At 39.7% G+C, this 18,228-nt stretch overlaps 1 protein-coding gene across 1 annotated transcript; it reads left to right on the forward strand.

Annotated features, from left to right (window-relative positions):
* Positions 1-1,342: 1,342 nt before the first annotated feature.
* Positions 1,343-17,866, forward strand: kcna10a (potassium voltage-gated channel, shaker-related subfamily, member 10a). Its single transcript, XM_051949046.1, has 2 exons — positions 1,343-1,728; positions 11,826-17,866. Exon 2 carries the CDS (start codon positions 11,979-11,981, stop codon positions 13,722-13,724), a length of 1,746 nt encoding a protein of 581 aa, XP_051805006.1. The 5' UTR covers positions 1,343-1,728; positions 11,826-11,978; the 3' UTR covers positions 13,725-17,866.
* Positions 17,867-18,228: the final 362 nt, after the last annotated feature.

The following is an 18,228-nucleotide window of genomic DNA, read 5'->3' on the forward strand; positions in this document are numbered from 1 at the left end:
TTTATATCTTACAAGTCCATCTTAAAATAATCTGGACTTGGCCAGATGTTTGCTACAAAAAGTGCAGAATGCAGAGTCTCATAATGACAATAGAGGCTGTGTTTTGATACTTCGAGTACAAGTCAGTTGACCCTGAACTGACCCTCCTTCTAAGCCTGTTGCTTGAGTGATTGGTTTGCTTTCTAATTCACAAGCAAATGGGAAGAGAAGGGAAAGACATGAAGAATCCCTGTTTAATTTTAGCCTCAGCTCTTGAACACTAACCTCTTTCTAGCCTCTCTTCTTTATAGGTCTCCACCAGGAAGTTTGATCTACTACTTTGTATTTCTGCTTCACAAACACAACTCTTTACACTCATTCACAACATTCTTGTGCAGTCATTTTATCTTCAGTTTGTTATACCTTGAAAATGATCAACCAACTCCTACATCTACTTATGTGTCATTATCTTTCTGTCACTGAAATGTCACCATAAGCCATGTCCATTATAAAGATACAGACAGATAAATATATCTTCTACATTACTACGCAAATTCTAAGCTTATTGCACATACTGTCTGAAAGTGATTGTATACACTATATAATCATTTCAGGTGCGTATGGGCTGTCGTACGCAAGACTGTCGCCACTCGGTCTTGTTAACTTTGGAGTCAGTTCTCCATCATTCTGTGCGATACAACCAACAACGGCGGCATCATCAGAGAATGTGTGAAGCTGGCTGCTGTTACCGAGGTGAGAGAGGAGACAGCCAACGTGCTACACATCAGATCTGTCACACCATCACATAATTGCATACACTGTGGTCTCCTGGTGAGGTAGTTTGTGATCTACGCAGACAGATGGCAGCCCATGTTTACCAAGTAGTGATGCTTGTATGGTGTTGAACTCCCCAACAGTTAGAACTGAAAAAGCCTCTTGGATGAGAGGTGAAACATCCTCAAGAACCCACAAGAGAAGTCCAGCTGATTTCTACTGAAGCTCCGACAATTCTCTGGAGACATTTAAAACTCTCAGGGCTTCTCAAGATGTCTAAATTGTCTTAAACTTAACAGAATATGCAGCCTGTATTACAAGAAAGAACAAACAGTGAAGAACATATTGACCAAAAGGAGGTCATCTCTGTTTCTGCTTCACTATTTTTCATATTTTAAAAAAAGCACAATATGAATTCAATGACAGGAGAACAATGCTAATTCCCAGAAATCTATCATTTTGGCACAATTTGTTATGACAGAAATAAATAGAAATGCTCCTTTCTTTGGCACTATGATCAGAAATTAAAATTAGAAAGTTATGATCGTGCAGCCAAGAGCGCATAAAGCAGACTGGATGAGGTTAGGGCACAACCTTGTTAATCCCCCCTCTCTCTCCACCCCTCACTCTCCCTCCATCTTTCTGTCTGCCTCTCCTCCCCTCCAGATAAAGAGACAGCTTTGGTTGGAGGACGAAGAAAAACAGGGATTTTTTTTTTTAAACAAAGGTTAGGGAATTGGCCAAATTAAGCGTAATCATGCTGTTGTTATGTCACTCTCACATCTGGCCCCCGGGTGATTGGCCGGGACACTTCGGCCGTGCCTGCTGTCGGTGCGGTCAAGCAGGGGGTGACAGGAAGCGGGCCATGGTCAGTCGATCCAGTGCGCACTAACCATGCCTCCGGCACGGCCCGGAGCACCAAACTTCCTTCACCATCAGCGCTTCAAAGTTTGCGGGATCGTCACGGCACTGAAGGTAGGCGACTTCACCTTCTCTCTCAACAGACTGTTACTACACGTTCTACAGGTTACTGGAGGCGATGACGGTGTCTTTTTTCTTTTTAAAAAAAATGGAATTCCAACTAGTTCTTGCACATTTTTTTACGCATGAGCGGCGCGTCTCCTGTCGCTGGAACGGCATGAAAATCACAGCAGGGTGGACGTTTCGGATTTTCTAATTTAGAGCCAAGTTGCATAAAAACCTAAATCTGCACAGCACACGATGCTCGGTATCTGTAGTCCATCGATTCGGATAAGGAACAGAAGACAAGGAAGAAACCACAGAAAGAGCAGCAGGGGAAGGATGCGTGTATTTACAATAGAGACAGTGTCTTAAATCTGCATGCAACTCACATAACTCCATGGCTGTTTGACTAAAAACAAATCTGTTGCATCCAGCTGTGACATTTATCTTTGAAACAGAGGAGCTTCATTCACAAGTACCCCATGGCCACTGTGTAACTATTCCCATGCTTGCCACAATGTGCCAAATATAGACACCTCTCACTTGAATAATTCCATTTTATGCACTGTTCTGTTTCCTGTTTGCATTCCCTTCCTCATGCAGGGTATCACACATCTCCCCACATGCTCTTTTACAAACATTTTTTTGCCTCTAAGTTTCACCTGGAGTCATGAGTTTTATGACAGCATAAATAAATTGTGACTACCACCAGCCAAAAGCCATAATTGACCATTTTAGCTGCTATTCTTGCTGATAGAGAAGTCTTAAAAGGTCAAAAAATGGTACAGTATGCGTCATATGGTGATTTTATTAGCGGATGTGGAGATTCACTCAATATGCACAGTGCATTTTGGCATTTCTGTGTGTGTGTGTGTGTGTGTGTGTGTGTGTGTGTGTGTGTGTGTGTGTGTGTGTGTGTGTGTGTGTGTGTGTGTTCCAGTGTGTGCATATGTGCTACTTGTCTGTGCGCCACCTGAGATTAGTGGTATGTAATAGAGAGTCAGAGCAGATGGCGTAGTTTTTTTTCTCCCCCCCCGTCCGTCTGGATCTGGCATAAAAAAGCTTCTAAAAAATAACGCAATATTTCTGTAAATGAGACAGGCTTAATCCCCACTGTGGAGGAAGAATGCCAGCGGATGGAGGAGGTGGGTGACCTGGGTGGGAGATGGCTGTGGGAGGTTTTAAGGGTGCGTGGATTTTATTACTTTTTAGGTAACACAAAATGGTAGTATTTCACTTTTTAGATGCTTTAGGGCAGGGAATAGATAAGCTATGGCTGTTGCACGGTAGGAAATAGTCATGAAGATTTGAACAAGAATGTCAAGAGCGTGACAGTGAGAAACACTGAACACTGGAGAGGAAATTTGTGAGGTAAAGCAGGGGTGACACGTGTCGCACAGAGGACTTTACAGGACAATTCATGTGGTTTAGAGTTGTCCATTGTTTTTAACGTCGGGGATACAGACAAATTCCAATTAATGTAGTCGAATGGCACAAAAGTCATAGTCTTGGAGAAAAACAAAAGCAAGACTTTCAAATAAGATTTCTTAATGGTTGTTGTTTTCTTTCGCGCATGACTAAATTTGACACTATCGTGAAGATGGTGTTGCACCATGTCAGACTCTGCTTTGGCTGGTCTCTGGATGGATTTCTGCAAGTGTATGGTGGTGTGTAACAAACAGACCCAAGCTGGCACATCAGCCTTTTTGGCAACCGCCGTGCCAGTAATTGAGGATGTGCTGTCAAAGCAACAAGGGTCGACTTGGCTGATTCCTTTTGTTTTTTCACCCAGACACCGACATGCAGTATTTACTGTTTGTCCATGTTTACATGTATTAAGAAACAATGTGCGTTTCTGTGCAGAGCGCTATAGTTCAGTCAGCAGTAGTAGACATTTATGCAAACTTCTGCATAGTGTTTGAAAGGCAGGAAGAGGAAATCTGCAGTATTCTGGTAATACACCCAAAATTTGCTTCAAGTTTTGGATCTTTAAAACACAGACTCACATGATCTCTCTTTGACTTTTTAATCACTTAAATTATTGAGGGAATGACAGTAATAATTGCTTCTAGAGACGCTTTGCCTACTACGTGCTGTTATGCGCCACAGGAAGTGTTTAATTTATTAGGAAGTGATTTTGGCAGTACTTTGCTGTTGTTGTGAGTAAATGTGTGTGTGTGTGTGTGCGTGTGTGTGTCTTGTCAAATGGCCAGGGGAGGATTTTGGTCCCAGCTGCTGTGCACTGGGACTTAGCCTGGAGCCTGCAGACACACCCATGTCAGCATCAGCAGCTTACATCTTATGAATGCCTCGTGGAGGCTGCACGTAAACGACCAATCTGCTCCAGACGCACATATGAACTAGGGATGGGTTACATGGGTATAGATAACATTTAGATGTTTCCTAACAGTTGGTCATAACATGCCATATTAGCTGTCTTTAATTTAACGTGATGCATGTGTGTCATCCAACATAATGGATTGGTAAGTAGGTAAATCAATCACTCTCTTAATTCCGGATGTTTAAATCACTCTGGTCACAGTGTGCAGGGCTGAGCTGAAGCTACAGTTTCTCTGGCAATAATCTTCTTTAGTCCATCTTCTTATATACTGACCTGGGTCACACTACAACATTGAAAGTGATAATGAAATTTCTACTTTAGTAATAAAGATAAAAATGAAACTGTGGAATAATATATAATAGTGATGTGGTAAAAGTCCTAAAAAAGGTATAAAATATGTAAATATAAATAACAGAGGTAGGTTGCAAAAACAACAGTACGCTAACAGTCATCATTCATAAAGGAAATTGATGCTTTTGGCTTCTTTATGATAGGTTTATTTGCAGCTTCCTGCCTTGCTGGGCATGGTTTTTCTACACTAAATGGTTTCATATAAATCTTGATATTTTTATGCCTCTGATTGTGTGTGCTCACCTTTACTCGCTCTTCTCTTGGAATGACCCACAAGTTAAGGATGCATTTGCAGTTTGGTCATCAGAAATCCTAAAAAGAAAGCAAGCAATAAAGCCAAAGTATACTGAAGCTTTCACAACACACACACACAAAACATGCTCGCACTGATACAGTACTTACAGTATAGTCACACGCCGAACACTGAGAGTCCACTTTGAATCTATTTTTAACTCAATTAATGAGAGGCAGCATTTGGCTGGAGTTATGAGAACTGCATTACCAAATAGAGATTTGTAATTCACATTTCGGTAAGTGATTTAAAAGCTCAAGAGAGAGGGTTAAGGGTATTTTTTAAAATCTGTTATTTGGATAAATAGATGTTTTGTAATTACACATTCATTCTCAATTGCCATCTGTGTGACTGTCTGAGTTTTTTTTTTAAAAGCCTTGTTTGTACTTAATAGAAATCACTCACTGTGAGCAGAATGTGTGTTTGACGGTGATTGTTTTCATGAATTTATCTTCTCACATGTACTATGATGCTTGTGTGAGATTTAAAATGTTTTCTTTTGTGTAAAAAAATAGGATTTAAAATGGGTAACTGAAAAATATCTTTGTCTTGTGTGAATTATGTTTATAAACAACTTCTGAATTATCAGTTTTACGCTCAAATACTTTGTGTGACTGCACAAAGCAGTGTAACACTTACAGAGCACAGCACAAACTAAGGAAAGGAAACTTAATATCAAACGTGAGGTAGACCTTCAGAGTTATGTGATAATAATCAATATTTATTTATATGTCAGTTATTCACACAATAAATTGATTGTTTTGGTTATTAAATGGCATAAAATATATATTTAAAAAAATGCAAACTGTAGTTTCCCACAGCCCAACTGTGCAAAACTCAAATATATTCAGTTTACTTTGCGATATGAGAGAAGGGACAAATCCTTACATTTGAGAAGTTGGAATCAGGACACGTTGGTGGACTTTGCATGAAAATGGACTGCAGTTAGCGTTCTGGAGGCCAAAAAACTGCATTGATGAACTAATCATTGTTGCTTAATTTTTGAGCCATGAACGTCCTGTAATGTGGTCTATTTAACTGTAGAAAGGAACTCAACCAATTTGACAAATAAATCTGTTTATAGGTTGAAGAGTCCTTTGGTAAAGTCTTGTGTGGTTCCAGAAAGAGTTTCGCAAAAATTGGTTTCAATTGGAGCTGGAGACCACAAGTTTGAAAACAAACAAACAAAAAAAACATTTGTGGGTGTGCCATTGCAAAGAAAGTGAGGTTAGCAAACCTTTGTTGCCTGAATTTCATCTTTGCTTGAGGATAGCAGGTTGAGGCTATATTAAAAAATCTTGGATCTCCAACTTAAGCATCAGGGATCAGTTTGTATTGTGGGTAATGTAGGTGTCGAATTTTGATAAGCAGGAGGAAGGCGTGGAGAAAAAAGGTCAATATCTCCGAATTTGCTGCACTGACTTTTAGCTTTATATATATATATATATATATAAATGTTCCATTGCAGATCTGACTGTGACTTTGGAGTGCATTGCTAACACGACGTTCTCTGTGCCATAAATAAACTTTAGCTTCCAGATTCTGAGGAAATACTAGCTGTGAGATGACAAACATGAAAATTTTGCACGTTCCATCTGTATATTCTGCCTGATGGATCTAGAAATGCTGAAAGACTGAAATATGTGACTCTGTGCGCACATCTGTGTCTGTTGTGTTTGTGTGCGTATCTGTTATGACTCACGAGTATCTGTGTTGATCTGACGGAAGAGATCCCTCGGCTTATAGCACTGAGCTGCCCAGCCTGCATTAATCTGCTTAATAGGGTCAAAACAGTGATCCAAAAATACCAGCTCTACCGACCCACCAACGGCCTCACACAGCCTGAGAAACCCACCAACACGGCATTACAGGAGCACAACAAGGAGTCCGATATACAAGGTCAATTATGCAGCACTTATACATCTGAAAGTTAGAATATCTTATAATGTAATCCACTATGCTGAATTAAAAGGTTACCATAATTCCTACACACTTGCATGAGCCTGCATAGCCATGCTCAGCTGTAAATTGAATCCTGATGACTTCCATGGACCAAAGTGGGGTTTTGTCCCATTGTTTTGAATTATTTAAATTACTTTTTCTTTAATTTGATCATGAAAAAACCCACTTGGTTCTTTCTGTAACTTTCTTTTCATCATCATTTGAACCAACAGTAAAAAATTTGACCCCTTAACTTGCATCAGTGTAGAGTTTTATTTCTCTAAGGAATATTTCCTCATCAGATGCAAGCTAAATATCACCTGAAATTTATACACACCTGAGTACTACTATTGAGAACAAGAATACAAGGGAAAAAAACACGCAACAAAAACAATAGAAACAGATTAGCTGAGGTCAGAGCTAAGAGTCAGAGAAACATATAGAGTGTAATAAATAGCTTTTGTCTTTAGGTTGACCTCTGCTTTTAACCTTTTAATGGTTTAAAAAGGTCCAAAGTCACTGTTAAGACAGTAAAAGCAGTATAAGGTGGCTAATAGAGCGTCTCATCTATTGCATTAAAGCAGAAAAGGTTAATAATCACTGAAAGTTATGCAACTAAATATTTTGCTCTCTAAGTGAAATATCGGATATATACATGTATTTCTTGCCAACCAGCCAGCAAAGGATTGGCTTGCATTTAAGCTCGATCTGCCTGAACATCTGTCCGTGTTTACACACATGATAAACTCAGAGGGGAAAGATTACTAAAATGTACAGCTCAGTTCAGCATGCATTACCATATTTCTGATGCAGATCCCTATATTGTCCCAGATTGTTTTTTTCCCCTCTCTGCTGTGTGCAGTGCGAGGCTGTGTTTGTGAGCCTTAGAGCTTCACATGTAGCAAGAGTTGTTATCTCATGGGTTTTTCTCACTATAACTCCCTGTGTATTAATAGCAGGGCAAGAATAGTTACATCCCCATGGGTTGGCATGGGCCCCATATGACACCTCTGTTTTACACTGTCCTGCCACAAGTGAAGGTCACACTGCATTGTGTCCACACTGCTCTGTAACATTGGCACATACACTACCAGTCAAAAGTTTGGACACTCTTTGTCATTCATTTGAATGAGAAAGAGTGTCCAAACTTTCCTCCACCTCTAACGTGGAAAGCCACTGTAATTACAGAGCAGATTTTAGCAAATAAGTGGAAAGAGCTTTCTTAAATTTCAGAATATAGATGGTAATATTATATCAGTTTCAATTTCATTAGTCAGAAAGGTTTGTGCTTTGGTTTATGAACATCATTCCACTTTATTTTCTGGGTGTGCAACAAATCAAAAAGAATATTTTTGTTCATTTGTATCCTGCAATTGACAAACAGTTGCAAAATGTGCAGGAGTTTTAGCTGCTAGAAAACCCCAAACTAATATTTTATTGTATAATTGCTATTTCCACTTTTTTGTTTTAGAATTTACAAGTAATTGCTGCCATCTCTGACGCACAGACACACACAGTCAGCAGTGAAACAGAATTTAAATGCAATATAATGGCAAGTTTCTGAAAGTTTGGCTGTTATTTTTTATTTCTTTAAATTTTTGGTGTAGCATTCTATTTAGGTGATATTAAAAAGTCAAATTTATATTCTTGCTGGGGTCAGATGCAAGATCGTAAAGCAAGCCTTATTCTATCTCACAATTACACAAATACTATTGGAAACAGTACAACAAATGCTGATTAAACAGTGTTGACAAGTCTCTCCACGGTAGCTGTTCACACATACTTTTGGAATTGTAAAAATAGAGTGGTGGCTTCCTTACAGACCAATGTGTGCAAATATGTTTTACGGCGTGCAGACAGGGAGGAATGGCGAGTGTGTCCGAGTGTCGCTTTGTGGAATCTGACATAAGATCATCTCTAATCTCTTTGGTTGCTAACAAACGTCTGGGGGCGCCTAAAGAGGGTAAATGTTCCACTTTTTCTGCTTCAGTGATGGAACATGTCAGACAGTAATGTCGTCTGAAAGTTATTATAGATTGATATTCTTAAGGTGTGCAGCTCAGATAGGGCTTACAGTTAAAGAAAGAGTTTAAAATGAAAGGTAGAAATCTGTGGCGATGTCGCTCTCCCATCAGACCTTCCACCCCGCTGTGTTAACCATGTTATTGGAGTTGTTAAATATCAATTATTGATCGTGATACTGTAAATAAGTCAGATATGGATACGAACTGGATGTGTGCGTGTCTGCGTTTGTCGGGTAAGTAAGTCAAGCATGGAGAAATCTGAGGATCTAATCACACCGTTCCAGTCTAGAAGACATTGAGTACCCAACTTAAGTCACAGAGAGACACCTTATGACACACTTGGCTAGACAGTCACACACACACACACACACACACACACACACACACACGTTTGTACTTCTATTTTAGTGAGGACATCCATAAGCGTAATGCATTTCCTAGAGTCTTACCCTAACCTTAACTATCACAACTGATTGCCTAAACTTAATCCTTACCCTAACCCTAACCAAACCTCAATTCATACCTGTTCTCTAAAAACAAGTCTTCACCCTCAAACATGGCTGTTTCAAAGTGAGGACCGGCCAAAATGTCCTCACTTTGTAAAAATGTCCTCACTTTGATAGTTAAATGCAGAAAATGGTCCTCACAATGTAGCAAGTACAAGAACACACACACACACACACACACACACACACACACACACACACACACACACACACACACACACACACACACACACACGTCTAAAGAATTAACCATCTGTAGGAGTAGACTGCTCCCCACTGTTTTGCGTTGTTGTTTAGTGGCCCGTGTGCATGTTTGCATGTGTTTGTGTGTGTGCACGCTTGTTTGCGCATGTGGCCTTTGCCACAGCTCTAGTTTCCAGCATAAGGTTACCCAGTGTAGTCCGTGATAGATAGGTCATTGTAATCCCAAATGAGAAGGTAGCAGAAAGCTGCAGCAGTGGCAGAAGTTGTGGAGGGCCTTTTTCTAATTATCCTTGTTGCAGCATATTACACACACATAGTCTGAAAACCTTGTTCAGCGTAAGGTAAGGTGTGTGTGGCTTGTTTATTATTCTGTCTGATAGCCTGTTTGGGAGGTTTATGCTGTTTTTTCCCTTAACATAAAGAGTCCAGGGAGCAAATTTGATATTGCAGCTTTTGAAATGGCATTATTAGGGCAGAGACACATTTAATATGTCTTGAGCAACATTTCACTTTGTTTTAAGAGTAAGCAGAATGGCAATATAAGCCTGTCGCTTGTAACACAACTTGGGCATGACTGTAATTAAAAGCAAATACCTGCATCAGCACTTCCTTCTCCATCTGTTTTTGAAAGCATTTGTCTTCGTGGAGGGTCAGAGAAGTCATGTCATTCCATTACTTTCAGAGGCAAACCTTTAAAGAGTTGGTAGTTCTTTCTGTTGCAATAAGCAACATTACAATTGATAGCACATTGAATTATCGGAAAAGCATTAGGAGTCGATTAGGTAGAACAGTGTCACTGATTTCCAGCTATTGATCGAGGTGCAAATGTCTGGACAGTGGATTCTGGTGTGTGAATTCTATTTTATTTTAGGAACATGGGAAAGTGAGGGGGGGAAAGGAGAGCAGCCAAACTTTGATTTCATTCATTGTCTTACTTAGGCATGACCTTATTTCTTTAACTTTTAGCCTTTGTGCAGGTTTTGTAATCCCACTTGAAAGCTTGTTTAGTCTTGTTTATTCTGTTTTCACCTTGTTCCCATTAAGTGCCTTTTTCAGTTTGGAATGAACCTTCCACCTGTACAGTCTGTCACAGTCTTTTTTCTTTCATTCCTTCGTCGTCATGTTTCTTCTCCTCTTGACAACTTCTTCTCCTTATTCCCTCATTAGGGGTCCTCTCTCATCATCTTGTCCATCCATCCACCCACCTATCAACTCCCTTTCTGTCGTATTGTCACTTTCCTTCTTTTGCAGTGCTGACCTCATACCACCCAGTCCTTCCACCCACATCCGTCATCCCAGCAATTGTCATGTCATGCTTCTTGTTCGCTCTCTCTCTCTCACACTCTCTCGCTCTCTCCCAGCAGGATTGATATCACTGGCACTAGTTTTAGGTGGTGACTCATCTCTAGAGTCTTTAATTAAACATCTGCAGGCGTCAGCACTCGGTCACACACACACACACACACACACGTACAGTATGAGCACACGAACACACAGAGCAATACACATTCAGACCAACACGCTCGAACACATGCACTTCTTACAGATCAGCTTACGATTTTATGTGATCTCTGTGCTGTTAAAAAGTCACACAAGGTCAGGTAACTTTAATTCTATGGGGAAAAATGATCAGATAAGATGCTCAGTCTCACGTCTAGTAGCAATAATGTGACTCAGGGCAGTTTAAATGTGATCCTTGGTATTTAAAAGAAGCTTGGTCCATGCTATCACTGCACAGCCAGTTAATTATGCACTAATGTATGCACAGTCCCAGTTACCCTGCACTATTTTAGCCTCCTACTACCTGTGTTGGGGTCATTACAGGGTGTGCACCTTGATTCCGCTTCCCTTGAGCGGGTGTTATGTTTGTGATTATGTTTATGTGTGAAGAAATACAAATATGAGTGCATGTGTTGTATCTAAGTATATTAATTACTGTGGTACTGTGCATGTGCAATGGCTTAGGAGTTGAAGGAGTCTGTTGTTTATGTCAAAGTGGCTTTACTGATTAGAGATATCTAAACATGCAACAAATAAATCCTTGCTGCACTTGCATCAAAACACTCTATTTGTGTTGTATTTTATGTCTGCTGTTTTCCTATTTCACAGTTACATGACTCATTGCAGTGCCTCCACAATACCAGACTGTGGAAAGAAGTTGCATTAACTTTACTTTGTTTTTCCTTTGAAAAAACCCCACATCTTTCAGTACTGTTATAATCTCCTCTTCATTTTATCTTTTAACTGTTTTGCATATTCCCTCCCCTGTCTTCCCTCTCATTGCTTGTGTCCAAAGTAATGGGTATTTAAAAAACAAGCAACCACGACAGAATATGTTCATTCTGATGTAATATTCTTGTGACTCAATGACTGTTAATAAATAGAGGAAGTTCTGAACTATTAACAGAAAATTAATGACTCTCTTTATCTTTCTGGCTCTAACTCTTCAGGTATCGGAGGGGGAAAACAGTAGTGGAGGCTTTCAGTGCATGCTGTGAGTTTGCCGAAAACTTCATGTTCTAGTACACTGCTGCTGATTCTGCTGGCTGAGCCCTCCGTCTTATTCTGGTGTCCCGAGGCTTTGCACTGGCTGAACCACAGTCATGGAGGTGGCACTGGTAGACTTCGAGAGTCTGGATGACATTAATGGCAGCCTTGAGGACGAGGTGGACACCTATGCAGATGAGACCACAGCTCTCACTGTGGACATAACCCCAGAGCACAACAGCCCAGGCAGCAGCTACCTTCTGCGAGCCCCTCAACTAGCCTCCACACCCTCTCAGTACAGCCCTGTGCCCTCCCGTATGTGGGAATCCACATCATCTTCACCTATTCCCCACACAGAGACATTACGAGTACCCCAGTCCCCAACGATGCTGTCTCCAAGCAGACAACTGCACGGTAGCTGTGCCAGTATAATCTCTAACTGGCAATTGCTGCTGAACAGTGAGGGCACTAAAGAGAGTGAGACCATCTTCAACCGGCTCGCTAAGGAGTGCTGTGAAGATCTCTTTGTAGACAAACGGGGGCTGGATGATGGAGACCAGAAAGTCATCATCAACATCGCAGGTCTTCGTTTTGAGACACAACTCAAAACACTGGACCAATTTCCTGAGACACTTCTGGGAGACCCTTTCAAGAGGATGGACTACTTTGATCCAATGAGAAATGAATACTTTTTTGATCGGAACCGACCAAGCTTTGATGGGATCTTGTATTACTACCAGTCAGGGGGTAAGGTCAGACGACCTGCAAATGTTCCCCTTGATGTGTTTGCAGATGAAATTATTTTTTATGAGCTTGGAAGCGAGGCCATGGAGCAGTTCAGAGAAGAGGAAGGATTCATAAAAGATGTTGAGATTCCTCTCCCTAACAATGATGTGTATAAGCAATTCTGGCTGCTGTTTGAGTACCCAGAGAGCTCCAATGCAGCACGAGGTGTAGCACTGGTATCTGTCTTTGTCATTGTTATATCCATCATTATTTTCTGCATGGAAACGCTGCCAGAATTCAGAGATGACACTGATTCAATTGTGCCCACTGCAGCACAACCATTGAATCAAACTAGAGGCTACACTTCTGTGATGCCACCTAGTGGAAAGCCCACAACTTTCTCTGATCCTTTCTTCTTCATTGAGACTGCCTGCATCGCTTGGTTCTTCTTTGAGCTTTGTGTACGATTTGTGGTCTGTCCTAGCAAAAAGGAGTTTTTCAACAACCTCATGAACATAATTGACATTATATCCATCATCCCCTATTTTGTTACTGTGGTTACAGAACTGGTCACAACCCCTGAGGAGAGCTCAGGACAGAACATGTCTTTGGCCATTCTGCGTATTATCCGCCTGGTCAGGGTGTTTCGTATTTTCAAACTCTCGCGACACTCCAAGGGGCTGCAGATCCTGGGACAGACTCTGAAGGCCAGCATGCGTGAGCTTGGTTTGCTCATCTTTTTCCTCTTCATCGGAGTCATCCTCTTCTCCAGTGCTATCTACTTTGCTGAGGTAGACGAGCCTAACACACAGTTTGTCAGCATACCCGATGGCTTTTGGTGGGCTGTGGTTACCATGACCACTGTAGGCTATGGGGACATGTGTCCCATTACCATGGCGGGGAAGGTGGTGGGCACTTTGTGTGCCATTGCAGGTGTGCTGACCATTGCGTTGCCTGTCCCGGTCATCGTTTCCAATTTCAACTACTTCTACCACAGAGAAACAGAAGCAGAGGACAAGTTGCCCCTGGCAGATGCTGTTGAGCAAGCCATGCAAGCTGAGACAAGTACCAAACAGGGTAGCAATCTATCACTCAATAAAGCCAATGGCATCTGGCAGACTGACAATGGAAAATAACTGTAAAAGAGCACTGTTAGGACAAAGGACTAGAAGGATAAACTTTGCCACAAAGCAGGAATGCAGCAGAAAAATACTATGGACAATATTTTATTGTTATGATTTCACTCAGCAAGTGATCTAATGGGATCAAGATATTCACTGTACCTTTTGAAAAATATGTTTTATAATGAATAACCAGTTGGACCACATTTACCTCTTTTGTGTATATTTTTAAAAAGACACTAAAGCTGTGGAAGAATAAGTGGAAGAATTTAGCATGTTCAGGAATTTATATCATCATATTTGAAGTTTACTTTATATCAGGCATTTTATTTGCATGTAGACAGAGCAAAATATGTCATTGTCATACTTCAGCAACATGTACAGTATGCAACAATATCTGCAATATCATCTAACTGTCAAATAGTTCAAAGTTGTATCACCTTACACTAACTGCATTACTCCTAAGTTTAACAGTAACATAGTTGCTCATATGTTGAATTTAAAACTAGTTGTTTAGATTTCACTATATCAAAAATGCAAGCCCCTCAGTAGAAACTCAATGCAACAAAATTTTACCTTTCATAACTAAGATTAAGAGCTTTCTGTTTTCCAACATTTCAAATGTCCACTTTTATTTTTGAAGACAGACACAAACCTTCTCTTCGTGGAGTTTTTGTTGCATGGTGTTGGCACAAAGGTTTTGATTTTGGCAGTTCGTTTGGGATTGTTATCATGCAACAATATTCCTTGTGCTTCACTGTCAGGACTATGCAGTCACTGTGGTAGTCCTGGCCAGGTTTACGCCAAACATGCTGGACCCTATCTGAGCCGAACAAAAGTGTCTTGATATCATCTAACCATAGAATGAGCTCCCAGTATTAATGAGGTTTCTTTTGATGACCTTCAGCAAATTTTAGTCTCGTAGTTTGGCACTGAACAGCAATCAAGGGGTGTTTTTTTGAGGCACTGTCCATGCAGGTTTGTATTATGAACAGTTTTGTACACTGTCTGAGCTGTCAGAAAAAGCTCTGAAGGCCTTTGATAACTCCTACAAGTCTGAAGCACTTACTTGCCCATCTGGTTTTCAGAACTAAATTGTGCAAGTAGTGCGGTGTCCATGCTACCTAATTTTTAGGAGGATGGCCACTTAGTGGTACTAAGGCTCATTCTACACTTATTTTAAGTTAGTCAGCCTTCTTAGTGTATTCTTTTCCATCTTTGTGTCGTCTCACAATCAGACTTTTCAATTCCTCTGGCAATTCCTTTACATTGCCTTTCCCAGATATATAAATAGACACAACCCACAGGTCGAAAGTTGAGAAAATTCTGGTTATTTTATAACCATTCTCATAATATTATGCTAATTGGGAACCACAGGTGTACTCAGTTTGGTGTCAGTCCTCACAGGTTGTGCTATTTTGGTTGCATTGAGTTTCTACTTTGGAGCCCAAATTTACAATATAGTCTTTCTGAAGTATGCTGACTGTAAGAGAAAATAATCTACATGCCTGCTTAGACACCATGCAAATATTCATAGGTAATACAAATCTGAATCATCTGACAATGAAGTGATATTGCACACAGTTCTACTTACTTATTGTATGCTGGAGTTGTTTTTTATTATAACTTCGGTCTTACTTTCATTTCCTTGGCCATTAATCCTATTGTTTATGACATTTTGCTCACTAGTTTCACTATTTTAATTTTAGATGATTAGAATAGCTACTAGCATAGATACTCCATGGTTCCGTTATTAGTAATGAGTTTTCTGCTGCTGGAAAACTATGAATTCATCAGATTTTAAGATGAGTTATAAGGTTGTGGAAAGTTGTGCAACCCACCATGTGTGTGTGTGTGTGTGTGTGTGTGTGTGTGTGTGTGTGTGTGTGTGTGCAGTATAAAGAGAACACTAAAGCTGACACTGATATTGGACCATTCCTGTAATGTCTTATTTCAACTTTTAAAAAATTGCTTTGAGTGTATGTGCTGTGATTCCCAGTAGATGGTGTAGTAACTATGAAAAATTGTTGGGAAACTGATAGGAATGATGGCCAGTTCAAAAGAAATAAGACCAAGGTTGTTAGAAAAAATTTTCCTCAAGGGTCTTGAGTAACCTGTGCATAGTGTCTAGATTGTAGCCTTGCTGTATTTATGTATTTTAAAATGTATCATGATTCTCCTGTATTTATTTATTTATTTACTCTCTCCAACAAGTAGTGCAGGTAAGAATTCTCCACAGTCTAACTGACTCCACATCATGTATTATAATGGAGTGCCTTAATTTATGTCATGTTAAAATACTATAAAATTTGCCATATATAGTCGTTCTATGATACCTATGTTTATCATATATGTATGCGCAGTATTTAGATTTCAGCTTGGGTGAAAAGTTTGTAACCATTCTGTCCCCATTCTGACATTTTTTCCCCTAAAATAATGACCAAATATCACATTTATTCTGACCTGAAACCCAATTTAAAATATCGAAATTGTAAGATATCCTATCTATTTATGAGGTACAAATTGAGTCAGTGTTTTTAAAATATTAATTTGTTTTTTAAAATATTAAGTTGTAAATGAAGATCAGGCATCTTCATTTTTGTCAATGCATAGAAATACATCCATTAATTTTGGAAAAACAATGAGAAACTAAAAGAGAAAGAAAGCAGGAAGCCAAAAATAACTGCTTAGGTAAGAAACTGCTATAGGGCCATGGGACATTAGGGGAACATATAACATGATCCGTCTTATTTTCACAAATAATTGTAAATTATGCTGTATCAGTGTAACATACTGGTGGTATGTTCTATGAGTGTTTCTTTTATAAAGTGTTTTCCTATTATAGAAGAAAGTTTGGGATGTAAGTGACATGTCAATCCAGATCTGGGAATTTCGTATTATCTCAAAAATAGATTTAGACTTGTGTAGCGTCTGCATTTCTGGTTTAGCACCAACTTAACACCATACAGTGGCAAGAAAAACATGCAAAATCTTTGGAATTACCTGTTTTTCTGCAATAAGTGGTCATAAAGTGTGATCTGTTCTTTATTTCAGTGACAAGTGAACACAAACACAATGTGTTTAAACTAGTAACACAGAAACAATTATGATGTTTTATGTCTTTGCTAAAAATGCTAATTGGACATAGCCAGTGATGTTGGAGAAAGTAAGCAACTTTAACAGACAGATGAGATTATTTTTTTCTCTTGATGATGGTATAAAATCATCCCTAAATCATGATGCTGCCTCCACCATGCTTCGCCTTTGGGATCATGTTTTAATGTTGGTGGGGAACATCCTGTTTATGCCATATACATGGATACATGTTTTCAGCAAAACAGTGCTGCATTGAGAGTAACAGGCAAAAAACATTTTGTGTTGCCAGAAAGGACACAAAGCTCCATGCAATTATGTATTGTAGCCTCTTCAACAAAGATCATAAAAAGCTCGAATGATTCCTTCTTTTTACTTCACTGAGCTTGACCATTCTGTGTTTTGCCTTTAAGGTCATCTTAATTGTGTGCCCACTTCTAGGGAGAGTTGCCACCATATTAAATTGTCTCCATGTAATTACAGCTTTTCTCACTGTGGGCAATTATTGATCTTAAGTCGACTGAGATCCCTTGTATTTTATGCATGACTCACATCAGCAGCTGCAAAGTAAATTCAGGCCCGACTGACTAATTTCTGACTCCAGCGAGCTTTTGTTGACATCACTAGTAGTGGTTCACTGAATGTGCTATATGGACAAGAATAATACAATAATTGGTGTGTTACTAGATTGTGTTCATTCATGGCAGTGATTTAAAGGAAAATCTTACCCTATTAAACATATGCAGAAATGCAGACAATTCCAAAAGTTTTACTCGTTTTTTTTTTTTGCCACTACATTTCTGTATGTGTTTTTCTGTCAGTTTGACCATCAGCTTTATGGCGATAATGTCAGTTATGATGACAGTTGATGTCAGTTTTTGATATAGCCAGTCCTTCATCTGTAAAGTCATTGGTCAACTGTACAACAAGTTAACCGGTATCGTCATGGCTACAGCAGGCCCGAGATCATTACACCAACAAGACCATTGCACTGTATTTATATGTATGATAACATTTCAGTATATGATTTACTGTGACGTAGATGCAATACATTCTGGGATTTTAAATAATGTGTTGTCATGTTTTTTTTGCACTTGTGTGTTAATAGGAAAGAGTGTGTGTGTGTGTGTGTGTGTGTGTGTGTGTGTGTGTGTGTGTGTGTGTGTGTGTGTGTGTGTGTGTGTGTGTGCCCGTTTGTGAGAAACAGACAGTGGAAGACAGAGAGAAGGAGTTAGCATTCTTGTATTCCATCGGTGTTCCCCTTCAGGTAAGAAAATCCCCCGTGTTATATAAGATTTCGTCATTACTTTCATTAACCTGTCTCTGCTTTCACTGTAGTGCCATACACACACACACACACACACACACACACAGATAAAGGTCACATCAACAAAGCATGTGCGGTTCTGTATCACTGGAAGTCTTT

The sequence above is a fragment of the Acanthochromis polyacanthus genome, chromosome 6 (assembly GCF_021347895.1).
Source record: "Acanthochromis polyacanthus isolate Apoly-LR-REF ecotype Palm Island chromosome 6, KAUST_Apoly_ChrSc, whole genome shotgun sequence".
NCBI lineage: Eukaryota > Metazoa > Chordata > Actinopteri > Pomacentridae > Acanthochromis > Acanthochromis polyacanthus.

Coding starts and splice junctions, on each gene's coding strand:
- kcna10a (XM_051949046.1), top strand. CDS start 11,979: ATGGAGGTGGCACTGGTAGACTTCGAGAGTCTGGATGACATTAATGGC.